We start from the raw sequence: 26,265 nt of genomic DNA, 5'->3' as shown, positions 1-26,265 counted from the left end.
CAAAGTCACTGGAAGGGAATGCCCCAGGGTGTGCCCTCCTGAGGCAGGGATCCCGTAGGAACATGACTGTGAATTAAAGATCACACACTCACTTAGGTGGGAGCCACACTCAGGATCCATTGGCAGTTGTCAGGAAAAAAATAACTACAAACCCAAACTGGGAGCTTTCAAATGCCATATTTGGAAACAACTCTGATACCAATTGCAAATTCCTGTTCAAGAGCACTCTGGAGATTAGGAGACAAACAGTCACGAAGGTCAGGGCAGCATCTCTTTCCATAGCCTCTTTCTAAGCCTCTTCTGAACTATCTTGTCTGAAATTACTGAGGCAGAAATTTTGTGTCACAGAACAGGAAAAGTCTTGACACCAAATCAAATGCATAACGATCCCTCCTATAATTGCAGATAAAAATTCTCTCTCCCTGCTCTGGGTTGTCTGTATATCCTCACACCTGTGGCCCCGTTTCTCACCCTTATATCCACTCTGAACAGTGCTACAGTTCACATGTAAATGGAATTGCTTGAAACAGTGCAGGTCCATTATTGACAACTACATTTGAAATTCACTGCATTCAAATAAGGGGAAAAAAATCACTTCTGAATGTTGGGAATGCCCAAAGTTTGGGCTTTATAACATTTTAAAAGGGTCAGAGAAAACTGCATTATCCTAGACATTATTTTGCTGCCTTACCTTCAAAGATGCACTTCTACCTTTTTTATTTCACAAGGTTTCTTTTGTTACTAAAATCCAAGAGCTGAGTAAGAAGATAGTTATAATGCTTATCATTTCCTTCACCCTTCAGTGCATTTGCTGAAGAAAGAAGATAAATGAAGCATTGACAGGGTATTGCACCCCCACAGGGCCAACCCTTGTAAGAGATAATGTTGGGAATTAAAAGCAGTCAACAGTGATCTCTCTGCTTTGACTGAGCTCCCAAAAAAGAAATTTTCAGATGGAAAAATATTTCTGCACAGATTGCAAGCCTCACATTCAGTGCCACCTGAAAACCAAAGCAAGCAAGACATGTAACACCGAGATGAAGTAGCTCTTTAAAAAAAAGTATCTTGCAATGCTTTATGGGCAGTAGTTACTGAGTTATGGAAAGAAAAGCCACTAGAATAAGAAGGGTTTTTCTTGTATTGTTCATGCATTCTAGCACCCATTTAATAAGATATTACCGGGAAAAACAACACAGCATCTTTCTGGAAAGGCTAATCATCTGCTCCTGCTGCCCATGCCACAGAATTGCTGCTGATCCGGGTTCCATGATGTCATCCCCGCAATGCCCCTGCCCCTGCACTCACAGGCCTCATATCTCCTGCTCCTCCACTCACGTTGCCTTCTCTGCTCCTTCTGACCACAGGAAACAGTTCTCATTTATGACTTTCTGAGAATTAGCAGTTGCTAAAACCCCTTCGGTATTTATGATAAGTGTTGGTATCTATAGGATTCGATTGACTCACTCAGCAGCCCTTTGCTCTCTGGTGGTAATTGCCTTCCGCCCACACTCTCTACCTTCCCAGATTTGAGCTCGTTTCTCTTTCTCTCTCTCTGTCCCTCCCTGTGACTCACCCTCACTGCCTGGAAGTCCCGAGCACACACTGGCAGCTCCAGAGATTGTGTTACCTCTCCCCAAACTGCTGCCCAACCCCTTCCCTGTTTCAGAAAACATCTTTGCTCTGCTCCCCTCTCACCTGTACCTTCATAGCCCAAAACAAAGGCTGAGAAGCTGTTTTGCCTCAGGAACAGCAGTGGGTTGGTGTAAGTCTCCCCTGTGCCAGGGAGGCTCAGGTTGGATCTCAGGGAAAGGTTCTTCCCCCAGAGGGTGGTTGGCACTGCCCAGGCTCCCCAGGGCAGTGGGCACGGCCCCAAGGCTGCCAGAGCTCCAGGAGGGTTTGGACAACGTTCCCAGGGACAGGGTGGGATTGTTGGGGTGTCTGTGCAGGGCCAGGGGTTGGACTGATGGTCCTTGTGGGTCCCTTCCAGCTCAGGGTTTGATTCCCTATCCCACTTTCAAGGAACTGTTGCTATCTACCAATGTTGTTACCCTTCTTAGTCCAGCAGCCTGAAGAAGGATGTCACTGCTGCAGCACCTCCACACTATTTCAATTTATGAGGGGCTTTTATAGCTCCAGGTCAGCCACCCAAAAATCCATGCAGCACAGAGACTGACATTCCTGTATTTTCCCTGATACTGCTTGGGTTCCTTGTGTGTGATGGGATCACAGGCACAGAGCAGTTTGGTCCTCTGCCTCTTTGGTATCCCAATTGCTCTCTTCTAACTCTTGCATCTCAGCACTCAGGCAGCCAGGCTAGGCCTAAATGATTTTGATGGGAATTAAACAAAGATTTTTCACAGAATCACAGAATACCCTGATAGACTTCTTCCCTGGCCCCTGTTTCCTGTGCTGTTCAGTGCTGCCAGATGTGCCTGAGGGAGGCAACCATGCGCCCCAGGTTCCCTCTACCATCAAGGAAAGAGCCAGCCACCTCCCAGGATGATTCAGGACAGAGGTGGATTGAATTACCCATGGACCTGCCCGTGCCTCCATTAACTACAGGAGGCACCCAGGGAGACCAGACTCCTCACTTGGGAACCTCTCCTCATTGCCCACATTTGGTTGCATTAATCCACCTCTGCGTGTTGCTGCAGATAAACATTCAGATGGATTGCAACACCGCTGCCTTTCAGGGCTCTTTGTGCCTCTCTTTGTTCACCTCTAATCGTGGGGCAATTGTGGTTTCCGCAGAGCGAGCTTTTCAAAGGAGAAATCCGACACACAAATATGTATTCCAGTTGACTTGGAAAACAACTCTGGATTTTTAACACTGAGGCCAATTTTCTGCCACTGCACAGCGAGTCATCTCTGAGGAGCCACTCTGGTATGCCCTGGCTTTAGCAGGAGCTGCCAAACACGAGCAGCAATATCTGCTGTGCTCCAGGGCCACGCGGGAACGCTCCCGTGCCTTATCAGCCCCTCCTGGGCTGGATCCAAAGCTGAGTGAAAGCAGCAGGAGCCTTTCCACTAGATTAATTGCACTGGGAGCCAGTACTCGTAGCAAAAAGAGTACTTTACATGTTCCTGAGGACATGACAGACAGGTGGGGTTTGGATGTTCCATGGAAAAGGGGTCTGAGCTATGACCAGATTGAGGTGCCAGTTCTCCACAGATCAGGGTCCCTGTGGCTCCACAGTCTCTGGTGTCCATGCCTTTCAATGCTAGTGGGGTGCACTAATCTTCCTTTCCTAGGCTGAGGATGACATGGTGTTTCACAAGTGAAGATAAGAGCCTTTTCCAACCCTAAGCTCCTCTCTATCTGCTCCATGCAGCATTCTGCATTTGAATAACAGGGCTGTCAAGTCATCTCAGACTTGCACTCCCATTTATGGCTAAGCTTTTCATTTTTATGCAATTAGCAGAAGTGGTAGCATTTATTTGCATTCAAGGGAGACTATTCCCTCCTCCTCCCTCCCACTGCAACCTCTACACACTCCCCTTCCATCAGCTGTGTCTCAAACTGGGAGGGAACTGGAGTAATTTGACTCACACCATTAAAGCAAATGATTGTATCAAACAAAGATGACCTGAGCCAAAGTCCATTTAAGTCTACAAGTCTCTGGGGATTCCAAAGATATTACTGTTCTCACTGGCAATAACAGGAAACCAGGGTTGGTACCTGCACTCGTGACTGTTGTCCTGATGTTCCTGTCCTGTGCACAGCTTTTCTCCTTTCCTTCCCTGCTGGACCAGGGCATGGCCAGTGGTTGATGAGCCTCAGAGGTGCTGGTGACTGACACTGCTAGAAGATGGTTTGTGTGGGCAGCTGCAGAGCCCAGCTTACAATAAATACATAGCAGATGTTAGAATGGCAGTGAATGGGACAGGACAATGCTGGGGTTGGAGTGGCCATCCCTGGAGCAGAGCTGGAGGAGACCAAGAGTACTGGGTCACACCACACCTCTGTGTACAGGGTGGCTGGGGGGCACGAGGAAGGGAGCCAGGCTGTATGCATAGCCAGGGAATGTGTGTATCTTTGGCTGGATGGACAGGCAAAAGCACACACAAGAGCAAAGGAATGCTCTTACCTTCAGTAACATCTTGTCAGTGCTAGGGATGGCATCAGAGGCAGATAATTAAATCCATCCAGCACCCAGATTTCCCAAAGAAAATGTCCAGCACAGAACAGTCTGACTTCCTAAAGAGCTCATTCATACCTCCTTTGGACATTACGTGACGCTACACATCCACATGTTCCCTGTTCTGCCCCTCTCAGCTTTGATGGTGTCAGGCAGATTCCCCAGAGAGGTCTGAGCTTCTGCATTAGAGGCAGCTCTGAAAAAGCAACACAAACTCTCCAAGCAAAGGTCTCAGAGCAAAGGGACAAACTAAACATCCCTGGGCAGGAAAAAAATGTAACTGAAAACAGTCTGGTGAAGCAACTGCCCACCCAGGGGAGCAGGCTGTGACCAAAGCACACACGTCACCAGTGGCTGCTGGTGGCACTCAGCCCTTCAGTACTCACCCCATGGAGCACACAGGCTTTGGACATGCTCAAAAGTGTGTGTGGAAGGTTTTAAACATGAGTATGCTCCCACTGAGTTCAAAGCAGAGCCAGTGGGATACTCCCAGACTCAAGCATTTGGATGAAATTAGGCCACAAAACGCCAGGCAGCCTCCTGCTGAGCCGAGCTAGGCTGGAACCCAGCACAGGAGAGTGCTCAGCACAGACACTGGTGTCCCTCAGCCTGTGGGGATATCAGCTGGTGAGCTGTGGAAACCCTCCTGCCTTACTGATCCTGCACCTCTCCTGCTCTCAGCACATTAGCCCAGGCTTGCTGGAGCCACTTCTGAAGCCCCAAAGCCAAGCAGCAGTTAGGAAACCACTAGCACATACGTAAACATATTTCCCCAGAAGCAGCATCTCCTACGTCAGGCAGGACAGCCAGCCTTGGGTAACTGGCAGGCTTCGTGCATAGTGTCTCCCAAGTCATTTATGCTGTGTCCCCGAGGAGCTAGGAATTGTCTTCTGTGCATTTCTAGGCCTTATAGGATCACACTGACTCTGGGGCAACCCACACTTTCATGTAGGTGGTGGCCTGAGGTTGCCTAAGAAGTGCCCCTGGCCCAACACATTCTCATTTGCCCCATGGTCTGTAGCTTAGGAGGCTTTTCACACTTGGAAAAATACAACTGCATTTTCTCCTGCTTGCAAATAACTCCACTAGATAACAAAATATCTCATCCAGCTCTGGGACAAAAGTGGGAGGACGTGCTCACAGATTCCTTTAGGTTGGAAAAGACCTCCCAGGTCATCAAGTCCACCCTGTGCCCAATCCCCACCTTGTCCCCCAGCCCAGAGCACTGAGTGACATGTCCAGTCCTTCCTTGGACACCTCCAGGAGTGGAGACTCCACCACCTCCCTGGACAGCCCCTTCCGATGCTTGACAACCCCTTCTATGAAGAAATTCTTCCTGATGTCCAACCTGAACCTTGGCATGGCTTGAGGACCTCTTGTCCTGTCAAACTGATGTTGAACTTTGGTTTCCAGATCTACATCAAGTTCCAAGTCATCAGGGCAGTGCCAACCAGAAGGATTTTGCACAACTGGACACTTTCCCACCTCCACAGTGCCAGTGCTGTATTACAGACAAGACCCTGAGCTGTCAGGACTAAAGACATCTGGCTTCGGAGGGAGGTGGGTGTGACCAGCAGTAAAAACAATGTTACATAACTCTCAGGTATTTCCAGGATAACCCCTTTTTCTGTACAGGGCATCCCAGGAGAAAAGTGAAGGCAGGTACCTCTGGGCATCACTCTGGCTGCAATCCATCCCAGCACACAGGAGCACCCACGGGGTCTCCTTGTGCCACGTGTGGGGCTCCAAGAAAGCCATCCCTGGAATACATGATGGCAGAGGCAACAAGGCTTTGCTGCCAGCAGCTCACACACCCCCAGCAGCACTGTGCACAGGGGCTGGCAGGCTCTCCCACAGGCAGAACCGGGGCCAGCTGCACCAACATGTCCCCGCTCGCTGCCAGAGCCGCAGCCCTGCTCCCATCCCGCGGCTCCGGAACGAGCTCCTCAGCCCTTCCACACACAGACCCCTGGAGCTCACTGCTCCCCTCAGCCTGCCAGGAGCCTGGAGCCTCAGCTCCCAGCAACGTGAGCTGCCCAGCTCGTGTCACAGATCTTGCTTTTCCTGAAATCTCTGGAATGGCAATTAGTGTGCCTGCTCATTTCACTCCTGACAATGTGACCAGGAGCTTTTAGGAGATTTGCTTATGGACCACTTACGGATGAAATAGCATCTGAAAAGGATGCAGCAGGGAGAAGGTTCCTCAGAGCCATTGCTGATATGAGACTTATGGAAGGAATTCAAGTTCTGCACCTTTGCATAACAGCCCTACTCCACCTCCTGTCTAAGGGCTCAAGCCACCAAAACCCCTTCCTATGGAAGCTGCCCAAGCTCCAGAACTTTCAGATCCTTGTGTCCACATCTCTACTCCTCTGACCTCCTCTTGCATTAAGGAAGCACAAGGAAAGGATTCATGCTGCAACACAAAATGCCATGTTTTTTATACCAGAACATATAAATGCACAAAAGAAGTTTTTAAACAGCACAAGAGGTCATGCCCAACCAGATGTCTTGTGTGGCTTCAAAGATATCATTTCACTGCAATATTGCTGTGGCACATTTTGCCGGTGCAGGTAAAGGCCAGATGAGCAGAGCTCCATTTATTTTCTCCCTCATAAAACTCAAACTTGTTTCCAAAGTCACAGCTTTAATGAGATTGGAGATTTTGAAGTGTCCAAGTTAGTCCTTGAAGCTAGTCCAGCCGCAGAGGTGGTGCGACACAGACATGACAGCACTAGGATGCATTAGGATCTTAAAGAAAGAGGGGTACACGAGAGGTGAGTATCGCTCAGGGTTACACAAGTATCATTCTGACATTTCTTTCCCCCATTACTCCACAGGACCTTTAGCAGCACAGCCCAGCACTTTCCTGTCTGGCCAAAGGTGCCAGCACACCGACGGACGTTTTTTGAGAATTCCCTGCTCCCCAGTAGTTAAATTTTTGTCCTTTGCAATTTCCAGATTTCTGACAGAACTGCTAGTGACAGTTGTAATAATATTCTGCAAAATGTTGTGGTGGTGATTCTTTGAATGCCTTTGTGGTTTGCTGTCCAGAGTTATAATAACCTATGTTTGCCCAGATATGTGTTCTCAGCTTGGAAGCACTGGAGCCAGCATTTACTCTCCTGCCTGGGCGACTGCACGTGTGTGCCTGCATGTGCTGCTGAACATGTGAGCTAGCTCCAGGTGTTTGCCAAGTGCTTCCTGGTCCCTGGGAGGTACAATTTGGGATTCACATCTCAGGGAAAGCGTGAGACTTATAGTTTATTCCAAATAGTAGAATCCACCAACGGGAATCATAGGTGGTTTCTGAGCCTCCTCTCAGTTTCATGTGTTTATCTATCAATTCTTTCCTTCCTTAATCATTTTATCTTGGAAAAAATACTGGAGGGAATAGAGGAGAGGGAGAAAAAGTTTGTATGACAAGAGACTGAAACTGGCACAGCTACACCGAGATTAGTTTGATAAGAGAGCTCACGTCAGATGCCAGCCTTGCTCTGTTCATCTCCAGGAGCTTATCTGAGGTCCTGAGAAAGATGAGATACAGTAGCCAGTTTATGTTAACCTTTGCTTGGTCTCAGGTCTACACGTACAGGTCCTTAGTGAAAACTGCTGAGTGAAACACTGAGAAATCAGGCTTGGATACACTGAAATCATAGATCTGGGTATGAGGCACCAATCCCCACCAAAACTGTGCAACTTTGGAAAGACAACTCTAAGCAAAGCTCAAAAGAAGATCCTCAAACCACTCATAAAGTATGTTCTCTGAAGTCTTTCTGTACCTTATTAAACCTTTATATGTCTTTGTGTCCATGAAGAAAACAAGAGGAGAGATCTGAGATATGCGTGGTACTGGGCTTACTTTTATATAAAGAAAGATATATCCCAGAAATACTTTACAGATAATAAACTAGACCCTGGTAGTGCATGGATGCTATAAAAGCCAGGGTTTCTATTCTGTGCCAAGCAAAGGCTCCTATATATATTTTTAAAACTGGATCTCAGTCAGCTGAAATATTGAAAAGAGTTAGTTCTAAAGATGGCAAGAAAAGAGCTGAATTTAATTTGGGAAGAAAATCCCGCATGGTTTGGCTGCACACAAACAATGCTACACCCCCTGAAAGCTTGGCTTTTGAAATGAATTCATGCTCTAGAGGAAGGAAAAGCTGAGCATACCCTCAGCAGTGACTGTCTGAGCTCAGCCTCGCACACAGTGTTACACAGCACTGGCTGTCACCAAGGAATTGCAATATTATGGATTGCCACTGCACACTCTGGTTGTGGACTCTCAGGCCAAACAGCACTTTTACCCCATAGTCACAAATTAAATCCTGTAAAGGCAGCCTATAATCCATGTCCCTTCAGACCATTAATATTACACTGTTTCTGAATCTCTAAACTTTGCACCCACATAAGGCTTTCTGTATTGGGGATGGTGGCATGTTGGGATCCTAAATAGCAAAATTTCCCTTAGGACAATTCAAGAGCCTCATCAGAGACCTCAAAATCCTGCAACTGTAGAGCTAAGCACAATTTATGTGGAGCAGCCATGCAGAAAATCTTCTTCCAAAGCCAGATTCTCAGTAGTGATGTAAACTGCGCTTTGTCTCTTACCTCCTTCACATTCCCTCTCCTGCACCCCCTCAGAGAGGGGATCACCCTCTGCTGAAGCCAGCCAGCTGTGAGCTGTGCTCTGTGCTTTGTGGTGCCTCTCCCCAGCCAGGGATGGGCAGTCACCCCCTGCCTGGGCACACACCGGGCCCACAGCGTGGTGCTGTGTCTGGGCACAGCACAGTTCCCGGGGCAGCTCTGCTTCCTGACACTGCACTCGCCTCCTGGCTCCAGGGGATGCTGCTCTCCCGGCTCTGACCTCATGCTGAGCGCCGAAGAAGCTGCTCTCAGGTCATTAAGCTGACCAAGTGATGGGGCCATGGCTTGGACCAACAGGACAGGTTGAACTGCGATGCAGGTCAATGCTGAACCTCCCGAGAGCTGCCTCCGTCTGTGGAACCATCCTAAAGCCTGTTTCATCCTCCAGCTCCCTCTTTTCCAGGCTTCCATGACTTTTCACCTTCTCCTTGCAGTTGTCAGGATCCTTCCCCTCCTCACCTTCCCAATGGGCTTTTCCACTCCCCTCTTCTCTGCATTCCCTTCTCCCTGGGGAACACACGGGCCCTTCCCTGGTAGTCACTGCCTTGCCACCCATCCTCCTCATCACCTCTCTCCTGAAAGCTCCTGGGACCTGAGGCTTGGTCTTCACACACAGCCAAAGGCTGAAAGGAAAACCCTGACTGACTTACATAAACTCACGTGTCTCAGATTGAGATTTCTCTGACACTGTTCATTTCCAGCTCACTTTTTGTGGGTTTTTGGAAGCGAAAAAGTAAAATTGAGAGCTGTCACCCAAATTTAGAGCTTGGTTTGGGAAAGTTAAGCATGAGTTGGAATTCCTTTGTACCCAGGGAACACACAAGGATGTTGGGCATTTTGTATGTCCTGTGTTTTCTACATGTGGGTTGTGATCTGCTTAAATATATGCATGTAACTACAAACCTGTATGCTTCCAGTTCTCCATGTGTTCTCTTGAATTTAAGCCTCAGCTGCTATTGAAAGGGAAGTTTCTACTCTGGAAAAAGAAACTATACATAAAGGGATCCAAATAAGCAGAAAAACTCAAGAGAGCTTTGTAGACACACACTTATTTAAAAAAAAAAAAAAGAATCACTATTTCTGTGCACATCTATATGACTACATATAATCTTTTAAACACAATTTCTTCCCTACTTTCTCTATTTTCTTCTATTTCTTTTGACAGATACTATTCACAGCAGAAGGATACATTGAATAAAATATTTTTTTCTTATTTTAAACAAAATAAAAGGTAATCTGAAATATATATTTCACAGTCCAAGGCCAGTAAACTACTGTGAGATATCTACTGGTAAGATGCCTCTGACATGTCAGTGTGAGAGAAAGCAGATCCTACCCCAGACTCACAATGCCGTCAGTCAATACCATCATTTTTTCCTCCATCTGTTGCTCTGAATATCCATAGCTGACATGGATTAGCTGAGCATTTTCTGTCATTATAACAGTCACTCCTTCAGTGTCCCAGCATGTGTCATTCCATGTGCAATGGGGAAGGAGGAGGCAGGTGACTCCCTGTTCTGAGGAACTAATGCAATCCAAGTAGAGCCTTTGTGCTAAATGCAAATCACTCCCAGGAAAGACAAATCCAGTCACCTCTGAGGAATTGCTTCAGCTCAGGAGAGAGCTGGTGGCAATATTGCATGGCTGCCCATCACCTGGGAAGGGCCAGAAAGGTGTTCCTTCAGCAGGCTGACAGTGTGCTGCTCACCCTCGGTATCCTCCCCTTCCCTGCCCTGCTGGGCTGTGGGATTTTAGGAAAAGGATTTAGTCTCTGCCTCCTGCAGTTCTGCAGCAGCTGAGAAATGTCACCTCCCAGCACCTCGGGGTGCTGCTGGGCATACACAGAAGTTTGTGGTGGGTTCGACAGACACCACTGACAACACGAACAGCTGCTGGAAGAGCTGCCAGCAAAGGTGGCTGATGCCACAGATCGGACACAGATCACCAGGTATTGCCAAAAGAACAAGAGCAAAGGAGAATATGATCTTCAATTTTAATGGCAGTTTCCCTCCTGAGGGACTAGGGGATAAATCTGAAGGTGTAAGATCAATTTTAGGTCTAAATATGGAGCCCACTGGGGTGCCAGAGTGTGTAACCACTCTCTCTGAGAGCTCATTTCGGACCACACCACATGGGTCTGCCACCTGCCGTCTTCCAAAATCCTTCCCAGCCTCTGAGCCCTCTACAATCAAGTAATGAAAATTATGCACCTTAAAGTACCAATGTGCACATTAAAAATCAGCTGATCAAAGTAGAATCTAGGACAAAAAATAATGTTTCCCTTCTTAAAAAAAAATTATTCCGGGAAACCGTATGGCTCAGGGGGTTGGTACTGGGATACAGAGCCTTTCATCGCTGGTCCAAACATGACCCAAGTCAGTAGTGACCAAAAAAATGGTTACCATTTGGCAGATGCTTTGTGGCCTAGAGTATTTGAAATGAGCTGATGGTCTTAATCCAGTTCCCAGTGGACGACTCTCCACATCACAGAAACCACCACCACAATTGGCACCCTCTTTGGCAGCCCTGGCAGGTTGGCCAAGGATTAAATAAGTACAGAGACTGAGCCACCCGCTTCTGCCTGGCTAGAGGTTGCCCCTCTAGGTCATGGATGAGACACAGGGATGGGGTGGAGTGGGGAAGCTCACACACCCTCTGCCTGTGCTCTGCTGGTTTTGTGGGTAAGGAGAGGAATTCATTTTCCAGGGCTGTGATTCAGGCACCCTTCGTAAGCGGCATATTCGTGTACATGCATTTAATTTAAGAAGGAGACAGAAACTGAGAGAATTCCAGGATTTATTCTCAAAAAATCAGATGCCAGATTGATTTCTGGGAATTCATCAAAATCAGGGTAATTGTGCCTGGGCTGCACTTAACAAAGTGCACACAAGCAACCTGTAGAGCAGCTCTGCTTCAAGAAACATTCCTTTTGCTGTGCTATGTTATCAGTCATCACTTTAATTATCTCACAAGATGTCTTAGAGTGAACCTAATCTGTGCCAGCTATTGTCAGAAAGCTAAAGCTGATTTCTGGTTAGGTATACAATGGCAACTACCACGTAAGCAAAGATCTGATACACATCAAAAAGTCCTATTTGGGCAATATGAAGAAAAGCAGGGCTTTTGTCAGTGCTGAAAGGGGTTTTCATTTTTGGAGAGGTAGAATACATCGTTCCTTCTTTCTAATAAACAGCAATCCCCTAACAAAATATTGTGAGCTAAATCCTGCAGTTATTCAGGCAATGTTAGGGTGGAGCCAAAGTTTAAAGTGGGACTTTGGGCAGCACCTGGGCTGGCTGTGAGAAGGGCAAGTGGCACAAGCTTTGCACGTGCTTGCCTGTGTGAAGGCACAGAGTGATCCTGCCCCGCTTGCAGGTCCGGCAGGCAACGCTGGAAGAATTTTCCTGCACACAGGCAGGAAAGGCTTCCCCAAAGTCACAGCAAGATTTTGGCAGAACCTCAAGCCCCTTCTGGGCTGTTTCATTTCGTGCCTCTTACAGCAGTGCAGCAAACATGGCAAGCAATGAGAGCTGTGCCCAAGGAAAGTCATGGGGAACAAACTCTGCAATTTACTCGAGGCCCCCCTTTCCTATTCACCTCCATGACAGCCAGGGCACCTCATTGTCTGCTGGACCTTGTTGCACCAAGTCTTTCATAAGAAGGGGTGAATATCTGACTGGCATTTTTCACTAATAGACTGATTTAACACCACCTTCCACATTGACAGCAAGGCTGCAGTGCAGGGCAGCCTGGGACAGCAAGGAATCTTCAGCCTACAGAAAGAAACTGTCATGTGATCTCTCCTGCAGCATAGCCCTCGTATGTGTAAGTTTTTAAAACACTTCTTGCAAAATAGAAATCCCATGAAGCAAAAGTGGCAAGCTGCTAAAAGGTTCCTCATCTGTGACAGCCAAAATGGAGCATCTCATCTAAGGGAGCGATTTCATTATTTACACCTGAGTTAGTGCTCAGATCAGTGGGTTTGCAGGAAGGGAAGGTCCAGATTTGGCAATAAGCAGAGATCAAAGTGCTGAGAAGTAGGACTTCTTCCCTGTTGGCTGGAGGAACACCACTCAGCCGAGCCCACTGCCTGACCCTGGACATCCACATGCTCCTGCCATGCCAACGCATGTTAGATGTGAAGAGCACCCTAAGAGAAGTACTTGACCCAAACTGAACAAATTTCCTAATTGCAGTAAGGCAACACTTGAGGGTGTGGTTACCACAGAAATCACACCCATGGACAGATCAGGAGCACCTGGCTGCACCTCATGCCTCCTAATGTCCCAGGGGCACAATTATCTCATCAGGTGCCACCTGCCAAGTCTTGTTGCTGGGGAATTGGCTTCACGGCTGTGCAGCTGGGGTGGGGACAGCAGAGGAGCACCGAGGGCCAGGCACACATTCTCCTCTCGGGTGCATTCCTTCAAAGTGAGTATTTACACCAGGAGGGTGCCCAGGTTCTGCTCAGAAGCATGGCTGTGTTTGGGGGTTCCAAAGCAAGGAGCAAGCTGTTGTTGCTGAGTCCTGTCCAGCACCCCACCCCCTCTGCACAGCTTGCATTCTGTGTTACTGCTTCGTGCACATCCCTGAACTTGCTGCTCTCCAGCCACTCAGTGCAGCCTGCAAGAGTCCCAAACAGATGGACGAGCCTGGAAAATTGCTTGACTGGCAATTTTCAGAATGTTTTGCCCTTTTTCTCCAAAAAGAGGATAAGGTCGAAGTGAGACAGAGGCTTTACATCTTGCAAGGTGCTCTGCCCATGAGAACAGCAGACTGACATCCCAGTGCCCGGCACACATTGGGCTGAGGTTGTGCTGTGCACGTCACCTCTGCAGGCAGGTCCTTCTCTCTTCCCTGCTCTCCTTCTTCCCCAGGTCAAGGGTGAAGCCTGACCTCCACACAGCAATTAATGGATCAGGGCCCAGCAAGACAAGCCAGACCAAACCTCTGCCTCTGCCAGGGCAGTTGAGCTTCTCTGGAACAAGGAAGATCATAAAACCCCAGACAAAGCTCTGTGCCTAGAGGTAAGTTACTCTCGGTCGAAAGGATCTGTCTGGGGAACAAACTTTCAGAGATTAGCCTAATCCAGAGCCTGATGACCTTTAGGTCACAGTGCAAGAACTTCCTCTTTGATACATCTTTTACACCATAACCAGAGTGACATTTACAACAATAACCTGACCCCATCCCTCCCCTCAGAAGCACCTATGCTGGGCAGAGCTCCCCAGAGACAGAGAAAGCAGAGGAACAAAAGACTCCAGGAAGCCTACTAGGGATGTGCCAATCTAATTATTATGGGCAGTGCTCAGATACTGTGATAAGAGGTGCCCATAAAAAAAACCAAACAAAAACAACCAAAAACTGTAAAGCTGGTTGATGTACCCTTTAGGCCATGGGAGTGGAGAAAAAGGAATTTACTGTGAATCAGATGACACCATATTTATTTGCACTCCCACCCTCAGCCTTCTTGATAGCGTCAAAGTCCACTGGGTTTGACGCTATCCTGACAAATTTAGCAGTAGTCCAGAGCAGCAGGGAAGAGATTTAAGCCCCATCCTTTGCTCCTTGCTCACTGTGCTGTACAGCAGTGCTCTTCTCCAACCAGCAAAATCCTCCTCTTCCTTAAGGCTCAGCACAACAGGTCTGATTCAGGAATGTTCCCCTTCCTCTTCATTCCCCTTGAATTTCTCACCCTGAGTCATCCGACTACAATGTAACTTTAATGTGGAAAGTTTTGTGGGTAGGTTTTGTTTTCTTTTAGCTTCAGAAAAGAAAAGGTACAACCAGAGGGGGGAAAAAAAGTGTCTCATGGTTGAGAGGACTCTTTTAACCAAGGAGTCACATGGCTCCCTGGCGAGCAGCCAGAGGAGTCATGAGAGATGTGGCCGTTCCCTTAACCATGTCCTGCCTGCCGGCAGCCCCTGGCACCCCGGGCCGGCTCTGGTGCCCAGCCTGGCTCCCGCGGGGAGGCTCCTGCGGCAGGAGAGGGCTCTGTCGGAAGTGACCTCGGGACGTGGCTCAGCAGCACTTTCCCCGAGCTGTCCCCGAGGCCACGCTGGACGTGGTGCTGAAGCAGGGGATGGCAAAGCCACGTCTCAGGTGTGACACAATCACACCGTCTCTGCTGCCCGTGGTCACAAAGAGTCCCTGAAAGCGATGATGTGGCACTTACACCACGTTTTCTCTTTCCAAAGTGCTGTGGCAGCTTTTGCTCTCCTGCCCCTCCCCTCCCTTCAAGCCTTGCCAGCGCTGTTATTGCCCCATTAAAGCTGTGGGAAACCGAGGCAGGCAGCACTCATGATGCTGCTGTTCAGCATCGTGGGCATTGGGCCAGTCTCGGACCTTTCCTGTGCTCAGCACAGAGCAAAACCCACCACGGAATAGTGCAATCCTTAGAGGGGCTGGCGCTGGCCAGGGTCCAGATCAACTAGAGGTGTGCTTGGGCTTTTTGAGATGCTTTCCTGCCTTGCTGCCGGGGATGTCGGGGCTGGTGCTGGTCCTGCATGTCCACACAGCTCTGCTGGGCACGGGGCACCACAGAGCAGCTGCTGCATTCCCCCAGCACTGAGGGAAACCATCCTTGCCCAATTCACTTCAATACTGGTAGGATTCATTCACTTATGATCCTTGCATGAAAGAAACTATTATTAAATGGTAGTCACATTTCATAATTATGTCTCACTTCAGCCAGATTAGGAGGGTGGATATGATATCCAGTCCCAATACTGCAGCACTTGAGAATTTTAAATTAAATACATCTCCCTGTGTTTTCCAGGCCCTGCTTGAAGGCAGACAGATCTTTCTGGCTCATGCTCAGTTCCAGCTTTGAAAGCTGGGTTGCCCTGCAATGCCTTGCATGTAACACCAAATGCTGCAGGGCTTTTGAAGTGCTTCTCTCCTTAAAAAAATACATAATGTTTTGGCTTTATGTCTGCTCTTGCTGGTTCCACAGGCCATGATTCTTTCAATGGCCAAAGAACCGATTTTGGGTTGTGTCTGACATAGCCTCCTGTAAATATTGCTTTTGCTGTGTGTTCTTGAGAACTATGGCCACATTCCCTATAAATTGCATAAAATGGCAGCCTGTGCCAAGGCTGTATTCAAATGGATACTGGAAGAACGAGGCTTGTGCTGACTTTCTGTTTGATTCTCCTCCTGCTTGCACCAGAATCACTCCAGAGCTGCTCCTGCTTTATCAGCTTGCTGAGCTGCGGATGTGACCCCAGGGGAGAGAAGCCTCAGGCCCTCAGTACTGAAAAGACAAGGTATAAGAGCTTCCCAAAGTGCTGCACAGATCTGAGTAGTGGCATCCAGGAGGACATGATTTTGAATGCCTTTGTTGTGCATTCCAAGTCCATGCTGGGGGAAGGATGCAACTCACCAGCGCTGCCCTCACACCACCCACCTGCCAGGAGAGCCCACCGAGTCCCACCAGCTGGGAGAGTGCTGCCACTGACGAGCAACGGGGTGTCTCTGCTTCAGAGAAAGCATTTGGGACACGCAGAGACCAGTGGACTTGGTGCCACCACACAGAGGAGAATTCTTCTGCCGCATGTCAAACACCTGAGCCTGGATTTGCCCTCATTTGCACACCTGCTATACCACTGGATGTCCTTTTTTTAACTTTTTAGGAACTTGGGGGGAAATCTGACCTTGGACAAAGAGCTGGAACAAGACTACATCACCGTGATGATTAAGTGGGATTTTTGCATAAATATGAATTTTATCCTTTGTTGAGGGAAATCTGATCCACAAGCACAGGCTGGAAAGAAAATAAATGTTCAGAACTGTGACTGCAGCATGGGTATAAACTGTATGCACTATTAAAATCATTTCCAGAAAAAAAAAATACAGTAACTCTCTGATTTAGCCTGTCTTGAAATTTTCTAAAGATATGATTTGCTGTAAAATAATTAATAGGTGATAATCATCTTGCTGTCATATCCTAGTAGAATAAAGATGTTTTTATGATGAGAGCAACTATTTGGCCTCATCTACCTTAACTTCAGAAAAGCTGCCTGTACTCCCTTAGGACTGAACAAGGCAGTTAACTTTCAGCTCCATTGTACTATCCAGAAGTGACTTTTAGAAAGAAAAGAAGACATGGAGGAGGCAACTTTTTCGTAAAAGGTTCCATTATCATGCATGTTATCATGCATATTAGCATGTTATCTAATGATTTGTCCTAACATCATTTAGGCAGTAACAGGAGGAAAAAATTATAGAAGTGCATTGCATATGGACAGAAAAACCTACTGAGAAAATATTTAATGTCTGCATCTATAATTTCTTCACATTTTCTCTAGCTGAAGTATTTGCAATGTTCCTCGGGCATGTGTTGCAGCAAAAGCAAATGCATAGGAGTTGTCTTGGCAAGAAGTGGAGAGCAAGTCCTGTGTAGCTCTCACAATGGAGAGAAAAGATATCCTTTTACCTTTGGAGGAGGATTGAAGGGAGAGTAAAAGAGAAGGAAAGGGTGCTAATAACCCTTAAAAGACTGAAAGACATTGCCCAGGAACCTGCCTTCCCTGGAGTCTCTTCCAGAGCACGCCTATGCCTACCCTCCTGGACTTCCTTAGCCTCCCAATAATTCTGGACCTGTAAGCCTGGAGCTTTCAGCGACGAGTTTGTTCAGCTCATGGACAGGGGATTCACACGTGCATGGCACAGTCCCAGAACACAGGAGTCATGGAGGGTTCTCATGGAGAGAGGCCTGGCTGGTTCTCATACAGCCCTTCCACTCAGAGCACTTCTGCTGCACTCTGTCAGTTCTGTGCCTGGGGCAGGCTGGGGTGATGCTCTACAGGAGGGCAGTGCAGCATCAAGGAGGAAAGAGCAAATAGAATGAGAAGAACCAAGCAGACAGGTGAACCTGGAGTTGCAAAGGGCCCTCTGTCAGGCAGTTAGCAGCTGCAGGGGCTTTGCCAGCAGGCATGAAAGGCACTGGTAAGAGTCCACTGAGGGTAAAACAATGTACAGAGGTTCTGGGCTGAAGAAATTGGGCTTGCAACAACAACCAGTTCTGTAACACATGGTGTCAGCACGTCTCCAGAGCTCCTTTGATCTATAGCTGGTCCCAGCTTTCTGTTGCTTGTGGTTACTTGGGAGGACTAGAGGGTTAAAGAGGCTCTCTGACAGCGTTTCAGCCCAAATGACACAGTCCCTGCACTGAGAACACACGTTCCACCTGCAGCAGGACACAGTGCCAGGTACACCCAGGGCACTGCACCACTGCATGAGAGGTGCCTGTCAGTACAACTGTGTAATTGCAATCACGTTGTTTAGCACTTTAACACCTCCTTTGAAATGTTGTCTTCTGAGGGATTAGCCTTGTTGGGCGTTTAATATGCAAATATACCTGCATTTAATCTCACCTACTCATCTAAATATTTCATGTTGCTTTATACCCACTATTGTGTTGGTAATGCAACATATGTAATAATTCCATGCTGTCATCCTACAATTTCTGGATGCTGCCACCTTTCCTTATCATTACTTAAGTCATTGTTTTTTTCAATTTCAAGGTGTGCTAAACATCTAATTCCCAGAACTAATCGCCACGAAGGATTGAGAGAGTTTCCTTCATCCAAATGCATTTGGATTCAAGGATGTTCAGAACTCAAGTGCTTGATGGAGACCTTGGCATGGAGAAGAGTAGCCAGTCACAGATTTACCAGAGCTCTGTGGTTTTAGACAGAGAATTTTATTCTGGGTGTCTCAGTGAAATGATGGACTTTATCTTCTAGAGCTACCAAGAAATCATCTCACAGTCACTCTCCCATCTTTCTGTAGCTCCTTTGATACAGGGAAATAGCCTGTACCAGACAGGCATGCCAAGCTCACAGTGCTTATGGCAGCCCAGAGTGAAAATACCCTTTATCTTTCTCATTTCTGCTCATTTCTCATTTTAGCTAATGCTAAAGCTAGCTTTAGGTGATCCAGAAGACAGTTGATACCCTCTGGAGATTCATCTGTTCTGTCTATAAGCCAACACATCTCTGAGGGATGGTGAAGTGGAATTCCAAATCCTCTTATAGAGGGCTATTATTACAGTACCATGTAAAAGAACAACCTGAGGATCTCAACTCTCCTCAGGCATAAGACACTGCACAAATAGGGGCTAAGGGAGCAAGCTTGCCCTAAAGTCTCAGTTATGAACAAGGTGCAAAAGCAGGGAAATGATGGATTTACCCCACAGCCCAGTGACTGAGCCAGAGACAATCCTGTTCCCATAACAGCCTTAATCACAGAGGTTGATCCTGCCCTGATCTGACCAGGATGGGAAGAGGGGGCATCCCGACTGTCCCAGCTGGCAGGGAGGCATTGCTGGCATCACTGGTGAGGCTGTGCCCCTGTCCCCTCACAGGCTGTGCCCCCCAGGGCACGTGGGCTGCCCTCTGCCTGCACTGCTCCCTCCCTCCCTGCACACAAACTCCAGGGACTCTGTCCAGCAGTCCTTTAGGGAATCTTTAGGGCAATCTTTAGGCATGAGCAGTTTCCTGCAGGCATAGGAAAAATATACATTCCTTCTAACCCACCTCCCACAAGCGTGGAGAAGCCATGTTGTAAAGGGTATGGAATTGTAAGGACGTGGGAGCACCGGCAGAACAGATGCAAGATGTGCAGAGGATTTTTATCCCCCTACATTTCCTAACCAGGCAGTAATATCTACTCACCAATATAAATTATTTGTTGTATTATAGTGTTAGTATAGGGATCCACTTTGAAGATTTGTGCTGCTAGTCCTACATACACACGCTCTCTTAGGAGTTATTCCCAATCACTCTATAGCAAATAACTGAATTAGCTGTCTATGTACCAGCAGATAATCCCCCAAATAAGCCTCTTAAGAACCGATTGTCATGTTGCTGGTGAGTGCATCCAGCCCCAGAGAACATGAACAGCGAAAGGGGTACACAAATGGAAAATGGACAAGCACCATTGCATTTAGAAGCAGCCAAATATGTGTGTGTGTACAGAAGAAGAAATGGTGTCACTATTTGCAAGAAATGGTGTCACTATTACATATAATCCTCGGGTTTAGACATTTATACTAACTGCATTGATATTATTAAATGGCAGATCTATACTTTAAATATTTAATTGGATTACCAAAATATGTCCAGTGCATTAAAAGGCATCAATCATCCCACTACCAGCTGTTCGAGCCAAAGTGAGTTTCCTTTTTCCCAAAGTCAGGCACTAATTGCTTCTGCTTGTAAAAGTGTTTACAGTGCCCCAGCGGGCCAGAGGTTAGCAGGCGAGCACCCCGAAGAAGATGACTTTATCAGATAGTACATTTACAATATAGAAACCGATTTTATAAAGGAGATGGTTCTTTAAAATAATTTTGGATGTAGTCTACAGCAACTTAACTTTCTTCCCAGCTATTGCACACAAAGCACTGAGGCCCCGATGCCTTCTGCATTTCAGCATTGCTTTTTCCATTCTTATAATCCCATTTCATCACGATGGGATTTTTGCTCTACAGGTTTTGTGGTGGAATAACCGGGCGCGACTGAGCACGGACACCCCGCACTCCATTTGCTCGCCCGCTGCATCTCAGAGTATTTACGTCTTTATTCCTGAAGGAGCGGCAATGCAGAAGCCAAGGAGTCACTCCCATAGCCGAAAGATGATAGAGATCTCGGGGGAAAATTAACATAACCATTGACAGTCCCTGAGAGCTCACTAAACAGCAGCTTGGGAGGCATCCTCCCCTCCGGAGGGTGAGGGCAGCAGGAACAGACACCGGCAGATAATGCTCGAACGGGCTCCACTATGCTTTAATCTTCAAAAGCTACCATTAGTAAGCCAGAGAAGTATATTTACCCACCAGATAAACACCACAAATGCGCTAGGCTGCTCTCCACTGAGCACTGAAATAACTCCTCTTCCCTTTCGCTTCCCAAGGGGAGCGAGGTGCAGCATCGCAGCCCGCGCGGCTCCGCCGCCGCCGCCCCGCTCCGGGGGCCGGGGGGACACAACGAGACGGGATGACACGGCGGGGGAGCGGGGCCGTGGGGACACAACGAGCGGGGCCGGGGGGGACACAACGAGTGGGGCCGGGGGGGACACAACGAGCGGGGCCGGGGCTGACACGGCGGGGGAGCGGGGCCGGGGGGCCCGGCAGCGCTGCTTTCTCCCCGGAGAGGCACCGGCTCCGTCCCTCCGGAGTGATGGATGGAGGGAGGTGCGCGTCGCCCTGGGGCTCTGCTTTGTTGGGTTTCACCTCCTGATCCCTTTCCCTTCTGCTCTGCTGGGCTGCAATAGCCACCTCGGCTCCGGCTCCGCGGGTCCAGCTCCGAGTGACCCGCCGCGGAGGGGATGAACTGGGGACGGCCCAGGGGAAGGCGAGGGAGCATTATTTATCCGCCACAACTTCTCATTGTCGCGGGGCAGCGCTCAAAAGATCCCCAGGCAGTTGGCTCAAAATAAAGTAGGCATTGCTTCCCTTGTATTTCCCCTCAACAGTCGCCTTAGTATTATTATTATACTTCTATAGCTTTTGCTATCGGACCTTGTAATTATGTCACACAGCAAGGGAAACCGCCAGCATCCCAGCATCTGGCGTGCGGTTAAAAACTTTTGTTTTAAGATTTGAGCTATTTATAGAAGGAAAACTTTGTAGGATAGTAATTTCCTACGGGTTTGAGAAAAATATGGCTACGCTTATATTAAAAGGGTGTATTTATTTATTTATTACGACTTCTTCCTCCTGTCTAAAAAAAAAAAAAAAAAAAAAAAGAAAGCAAAACCAAAGATAGCACGGCAAGGTTTTTTTACAAGCTATCGGTCACCTACCCAGTAGACATATCCCTCCCGAGAACAGAAACAGCCTCTGGCTGAATTAAACCTAACGTGCTTCCATAAATCTAAGCGCCTTTAAAAATCGGTAGCCAAGACATGTGCATTTCATTAGGAATTAAGGATGCAGAAATAGGCTTTTAGTTTCTTTTTATGCGTGTGTTTATTCCTATTTCTCTCCTGTAGCGGTGGGCTGTGTTTTTTCCACAGCCCACAGAAAATACACACACACACACACAGGCAGAGGAACACACGCACACGTGCTTGCTTATATGCATGTTCTCCCATGCATGCGTACAGAGGAAAAAATATTTATACATATGTATATAAAAATCCACATGCAGTTCAGGTATAAGAGCTCAAATTTGCACCCGTCGGGATACGAAAGAATCTGAGGTCGCACGGGGGTGGGAGAGCAGGGAAACCCGTCCGGCCCCGGCAGCCGAGGTGGATGCGGGCCCCGGGATGCCGAGGCGGGTTCCCCATCCCCGCCCGAGGGGAGCCCCTCCGCCGCGGCCCCGGCAGCCCGGCCCGGCCCCGAACCGCCCACTGCGCTTCCCGGAGCTCCCCCGGGCCCGGGCCCCGCGTCCCGGCACGGGGGGTCTTGCCGTGCCCCGGCGCTGGGGGGATGCCCAAGGGAGGGAAAAGGCTCCCCGGTTTTAAACCGGCTCCTGCGGCCGGGTACCTGCCGCCCCCAGCGCCCTGGGCTCCCCAGGGCTGCCCCGTCCGGGGCGCGGGGAGCAGAGCCCGGGACAGGTCCCCGCAGCCCCTCGGGCTCCGGCTGCAGCCCCAGAAGGGCCCGGCTCCGCTCGGGCCGGCGGGGGACACCCAGCGCGGGCACAGGGACCTGCCGGGACCCGCCGCAGCACCACGGCCACGGTCTGTCCGCAGCCCGCACGGCCCGGCCCGGCCGCTCCTTACCCACCGCAACGTTAGACGCAGATATAGATATTAAAAAAAGAGACCGAAATTCCTCGCAGTCCCACCCACCGACTCTCATTTCCCCCACCCCTACCTCCACCCCCTTCCTCACAAGGAAAAGGTCCTGGAGCCAGCCCTGACTGCGGGACTGGGGATCCCTCCGGAGCGAAGGCAGCGGCCGACAGGGCTCCCCGCGGCCGGCCCGGCCCGGCTGCGGCTCCGCGGGCTCCCGGCGCTCACACGGGCTGCCCCGACGGGCGCGAAGCGATGCCCATCTCCGGTCTGGCAGGAGGAGGAGTCGGGGTCGGAGTCCCCGGGGGAGACGCCGCCGCTCCGTGCCCCGCCGCCCTCCCAGGTGCGCCGCCCCCGCTGCGGGCACGCCGGGCCCGGCCCGGCCGGCGGGGAGCCCCGCGGTTACCTGGCCGTGCGTCCCTTCCCCGGCGGGCTCCGACCGGCAGCGCCGGCACCGCCACCGGCGCAGCACCTCCTCCTCCTCCTCCTCCTCCGCCGCCGCCACCGCCACCACCACCATCCTCACCGCCACGCACCGCGCGGAGCTGCCGCCCGGGCTGGCTGCTGCCGGCGCCCTCTGCTCGCTCTGCCCTCTGCCCATAGGTAGCTGCTAGCGGGGGCATTGCAAACAGTATTTGGAAAAAAAAAAAAATCTGGATCACTTACAGGTAACTCCCACTGGTAAGGATGAGGAAAATCTGAGGGTAATACACTGAGAGTAACACACTGCGAGATGAAAAAAGGATCATGGCTGAATCCCGTTTACACTCTTGGAGTTCGCTTCCTTGGTTATTCCTTTCTGGCCCCCCCTGGTCGTAATTTCCCACCCTTTTTGGTGTCAGCTGTGGCTTGAATCTGAGTTGGAATCCAGTCCCTTGGGCTTGGGGGGGCTTTGTCTGTTTGTTTGTTTGTTTGTTTGTATTGTTGTGTGTAGTATTCCCCTGGTGCTAATGCTGCTCCCTGTGCAGAGTGTGTGCTGGTGCTGCTGCTCTTGCTGCTGCTGCTGCCTCTGGGCTCCTGCCTGTCATGTCTCAGTGGTTGGAAGTTGTTACAGTGGGTTCTCGTGTTGGAATGAGGATGGTTTAAAGGATTTGGATGGCAGAAAGTGCCTCTCTCTCTCTCTCTCCCTCTCTCTGTAACTCTCTTGAGACCCAGGGCTGCCATTGGGCAGTCAGTCACTGCAATCCGCCTACTTTTTTCTCTCCCTCTCCTTTTTTTTTTTTTTTTTTTTTAAGGGGAGGATGACAATAGAGAGACACTGATCTAGCCTGGGCTGCAACGAATCCGTGCTCCCTGGCTGAGCTCTCTCCACACGCCTCGCCCCACAGGCGCTCCTGACCCGCTCCACGGAGCATTTTTAACTCTCCCCCGCGCTCGGGGGCTGCAGGCTCCCTGCCCCTGCTGTGGCACCCTTGGCTCGCCCTGCGAGAGATCCCGAGCGAGCTGGCAGCTCCCAGCTCGGATCACGGTTAACTGCTTTATTGTGGGCGGTTGCCCCAGTTCTCCCGAAGGATTCCGCCGTCCGTCCAACCTCTGCGGGGGTTTGGCTCTTGTTGTCCCCCCGGTGTTGAAAATTCAGCTTCGGTTTCAGGCGGAACTTTCAAAAAAAAAAAAATACACGTAGTCGTAGCCTGCGTGAGTGAGAAATAGCCATGCACACTCGCAGCTTCCTGGCGAGGTTGGGTTTCGCAGGAGAGCAGGGAAGGGGAAGGACTGGTCTGGAATAGCCGGTGTAGGGGGGCGAGCGGGGGGCGTCTGCCGGCGGCTCCTGGCTCCCCACACCTCGCCGCTCCTGCAGGAAGAGCTGTCGGCTCCCCTCTCCCTCGCTCCTTCCCGAGAAGTTGCCGGTCCGCAGAGACGTTCCCCGGCAGGTTAGTTGCCTCTCCCGCGCGTTCCCCCCGAGCCGAGCGGCTCCTGCCCCTCGGCACCGGGATGCTCGACCCTTCCCGCTCCGGAGGGCAGGACCCCTTCGCCCCGCGCAGCCCCAGTCGTGCAGGAGACAGTCGTGCCGCTTTTCCTCTTTGCCCCCTTGGCCGTCTGTCCTTTTTCTCCAAAGGGTTCAGTGCCACGGTGCAGTACGTGCGCTGCGGATGCGGGCTGGGGTTCGGAAACGAACCCCGAAAAGAGAAACGGGCACTGCAGAGACTTTAACACAAATGCAGCCGAAATGAGCAAGAACCAGGCTCCGAAGTCTTCTGAGTCTGCAAATGTTCGTCTCAGGTTAATTGCCTACTGACTGAAGGAGATCTCTTGGCTAAGAGCTCTCCCAAACACCCTGGGAACACCTCCTCCAGTTAACCAGTCCCAGCACATGGGCGCAGCTGTCTCCGCGACACAACGAAATATTCCTTCAGACGGAATGGGAATTGCAGAACTGGTGCAAAAACGTCGTATGCCGCCCCATATGCGGTAAAAATCTTCTCGGGGTTTGGTTGCTCTAACCACTTTCACCTTCAAGTTCAGCACAGACGCCGTGGCAGTCAACGTCCTTTCGAGAAACGCTGATCTCGATTAACAAGAGACAGAAGCTTAAGCCTTTCAACGATTATTTACATCCCAGAATCGTCTTATTCATAATTACTTAAGATTTTTAAATGGTCGTATTTATACTTCCGTAAGTGTGTGTGCGGTGCATGCACAGCGGGAGACACAGCGACGTGTGTCCCGCTCCCCTGTGTGACCCGCGGGCTGTGCCCGGGACAGCTGTGCTGAACGTGGAGCAGAACGAGCAGCCACCCTGCACGTTTTATCTCTAGCGTTTGTTCCGCCTCGAACATACACTTTCAATGTGCGATGGCTTTTAAAGATGTGCCATGGGGACAGAAGAAGGGGGGAAATGAATTGTAAAAATGCTGGCGCTGGAAAACTGCGAACTGGTGTTGGCAGAGTTTGACCCAGTCCAGCTGAAACGAAGAGGGATCGCCGATTTCCACAGTTTTCGGATCGAATATGATTTTATCCACAGCTCAGTTTTGTAGAGGGAGAAAAGTCGTATAAAGAAACCAAACCGTGCCGTTTCTGTTCGAGGAGTTATTTTTTATTTTAAAACTACGGGCCGGTTATTATGTCCAAAAATTAATGATGATGGTGGTGAGAATGACCTGCTAAATTCCATTCAAATGGTTTCTATACGTATGTCAGACGGGGATGGCGAGATAACACTTGTTTTATTGACTGAAGACGAAAATATTCCCTTCAGTTAAATTATGTCATACTGGAAGAGAAGTATTGTCGATAAAACCTAATATGGGCACTTCAGTATCTGTCGTTCCTTCTGCCATAAACAGGTGTATTTTGGACAAAACGGGGCAGAATGGCACTGAAATGGTTGCCGACATCGGAGTTGGGCAGATGAAACAGAGAAAGCACGAATGAACTATTTGGTTGGGGGGTTGTGGGGTTTTTTTTCCCCTATTAATTCTCTATTCCCAGCCGCGGTTCCTTTCTTGCTCCAAGCCTGAGGAGAGTCCAGCAGAAGGGCACGTTGGAAGCCGGGAAGGGCTTGAAAGGTGCGCCCGGCGGGCAAAACACCGGGGTCCTTTCTGGGCAGCACCGGGTGTTTCTGGTATCCCACCGAGCTGCAGGTCCAGTGCCGGGGGAAAGCAGGGAACGAAGAGTCCCCAGAGGAGCGGGTGTCGGGCCGGCGGGGAGGGCAGGGAAGGCGGCGGCACCCCGGTAGTGCCCGTGGCGGGGCCGGGGAGCAGAAGGGGCCGATCCCGCGGGGTCGCTCCCG

At 49.7% G+C, this 26,265-nt stretch overlaps 1 protein-coding gene and 1 long non-coding RNA gene across 7 annotated transcripts in view; one reads left to right on the top strand and one right to left on the bottom strand.

The window, feature by feature from the left end:
* LOC135413932 (uncharacterized) overlaps positions 1 to 20,715 on the top strand; it is a 134,751-nt gene extending 114,036 nt beyond the window's left edge. For 5 of the 6 annotated variants that reach the window (XR_010430502.1, XR_010430501.1, XR_010430503.1 and 2 more), the window contains one exon: positions 5,553 to 20,715. This is a non-coding gene — a long non-coding RNA (uncharacterized LOC135413932). The remainder of the gene's footprint in view (positions 1 to 5,552) is intronic. The other variant, XR_010430504.1, reaches the window with a different exon arrangement.
* WNT7B (Wnt family member 7B) overlaps positions 1 to 26,265 on the bottom strand; it is an 81,114-nt gene extending 54,849 nt beyond the window's left edge. The window contains exon 1 of the mRNA XM_064654046.1: positions 23,199 to 26,265. Coding sequence (XP_064510116.1) covers positions 23,199 to 23,281 — 83 coding nt within the window. The 5' untranslated portion in view covers positions 23,282 to 26,265. The remainder of the gene's footprint in view (positions 1 to 23,198) is intronic.

Source organism: Pseudopipra pipra, chromosome 5 (genome assembly GCF_036250125.1).
Source record: "Pseudopipra pipra isolate bDixPip1 chromosome 5, bDixPip1.hap1, whole genome shotgun sequence".
Classification (NCBI taxonomy): domain Eukaryota; kingdom Metazoa; phylum Chordata; class Aves; order Passeriformes; family Pipridae; genus Pseudopipra; species Pseudopipra pipra.
Note: the sequence above shows the minus strand (reverse complement) of the source record. Positions and strands in the feature narration are given on the sequence as shown.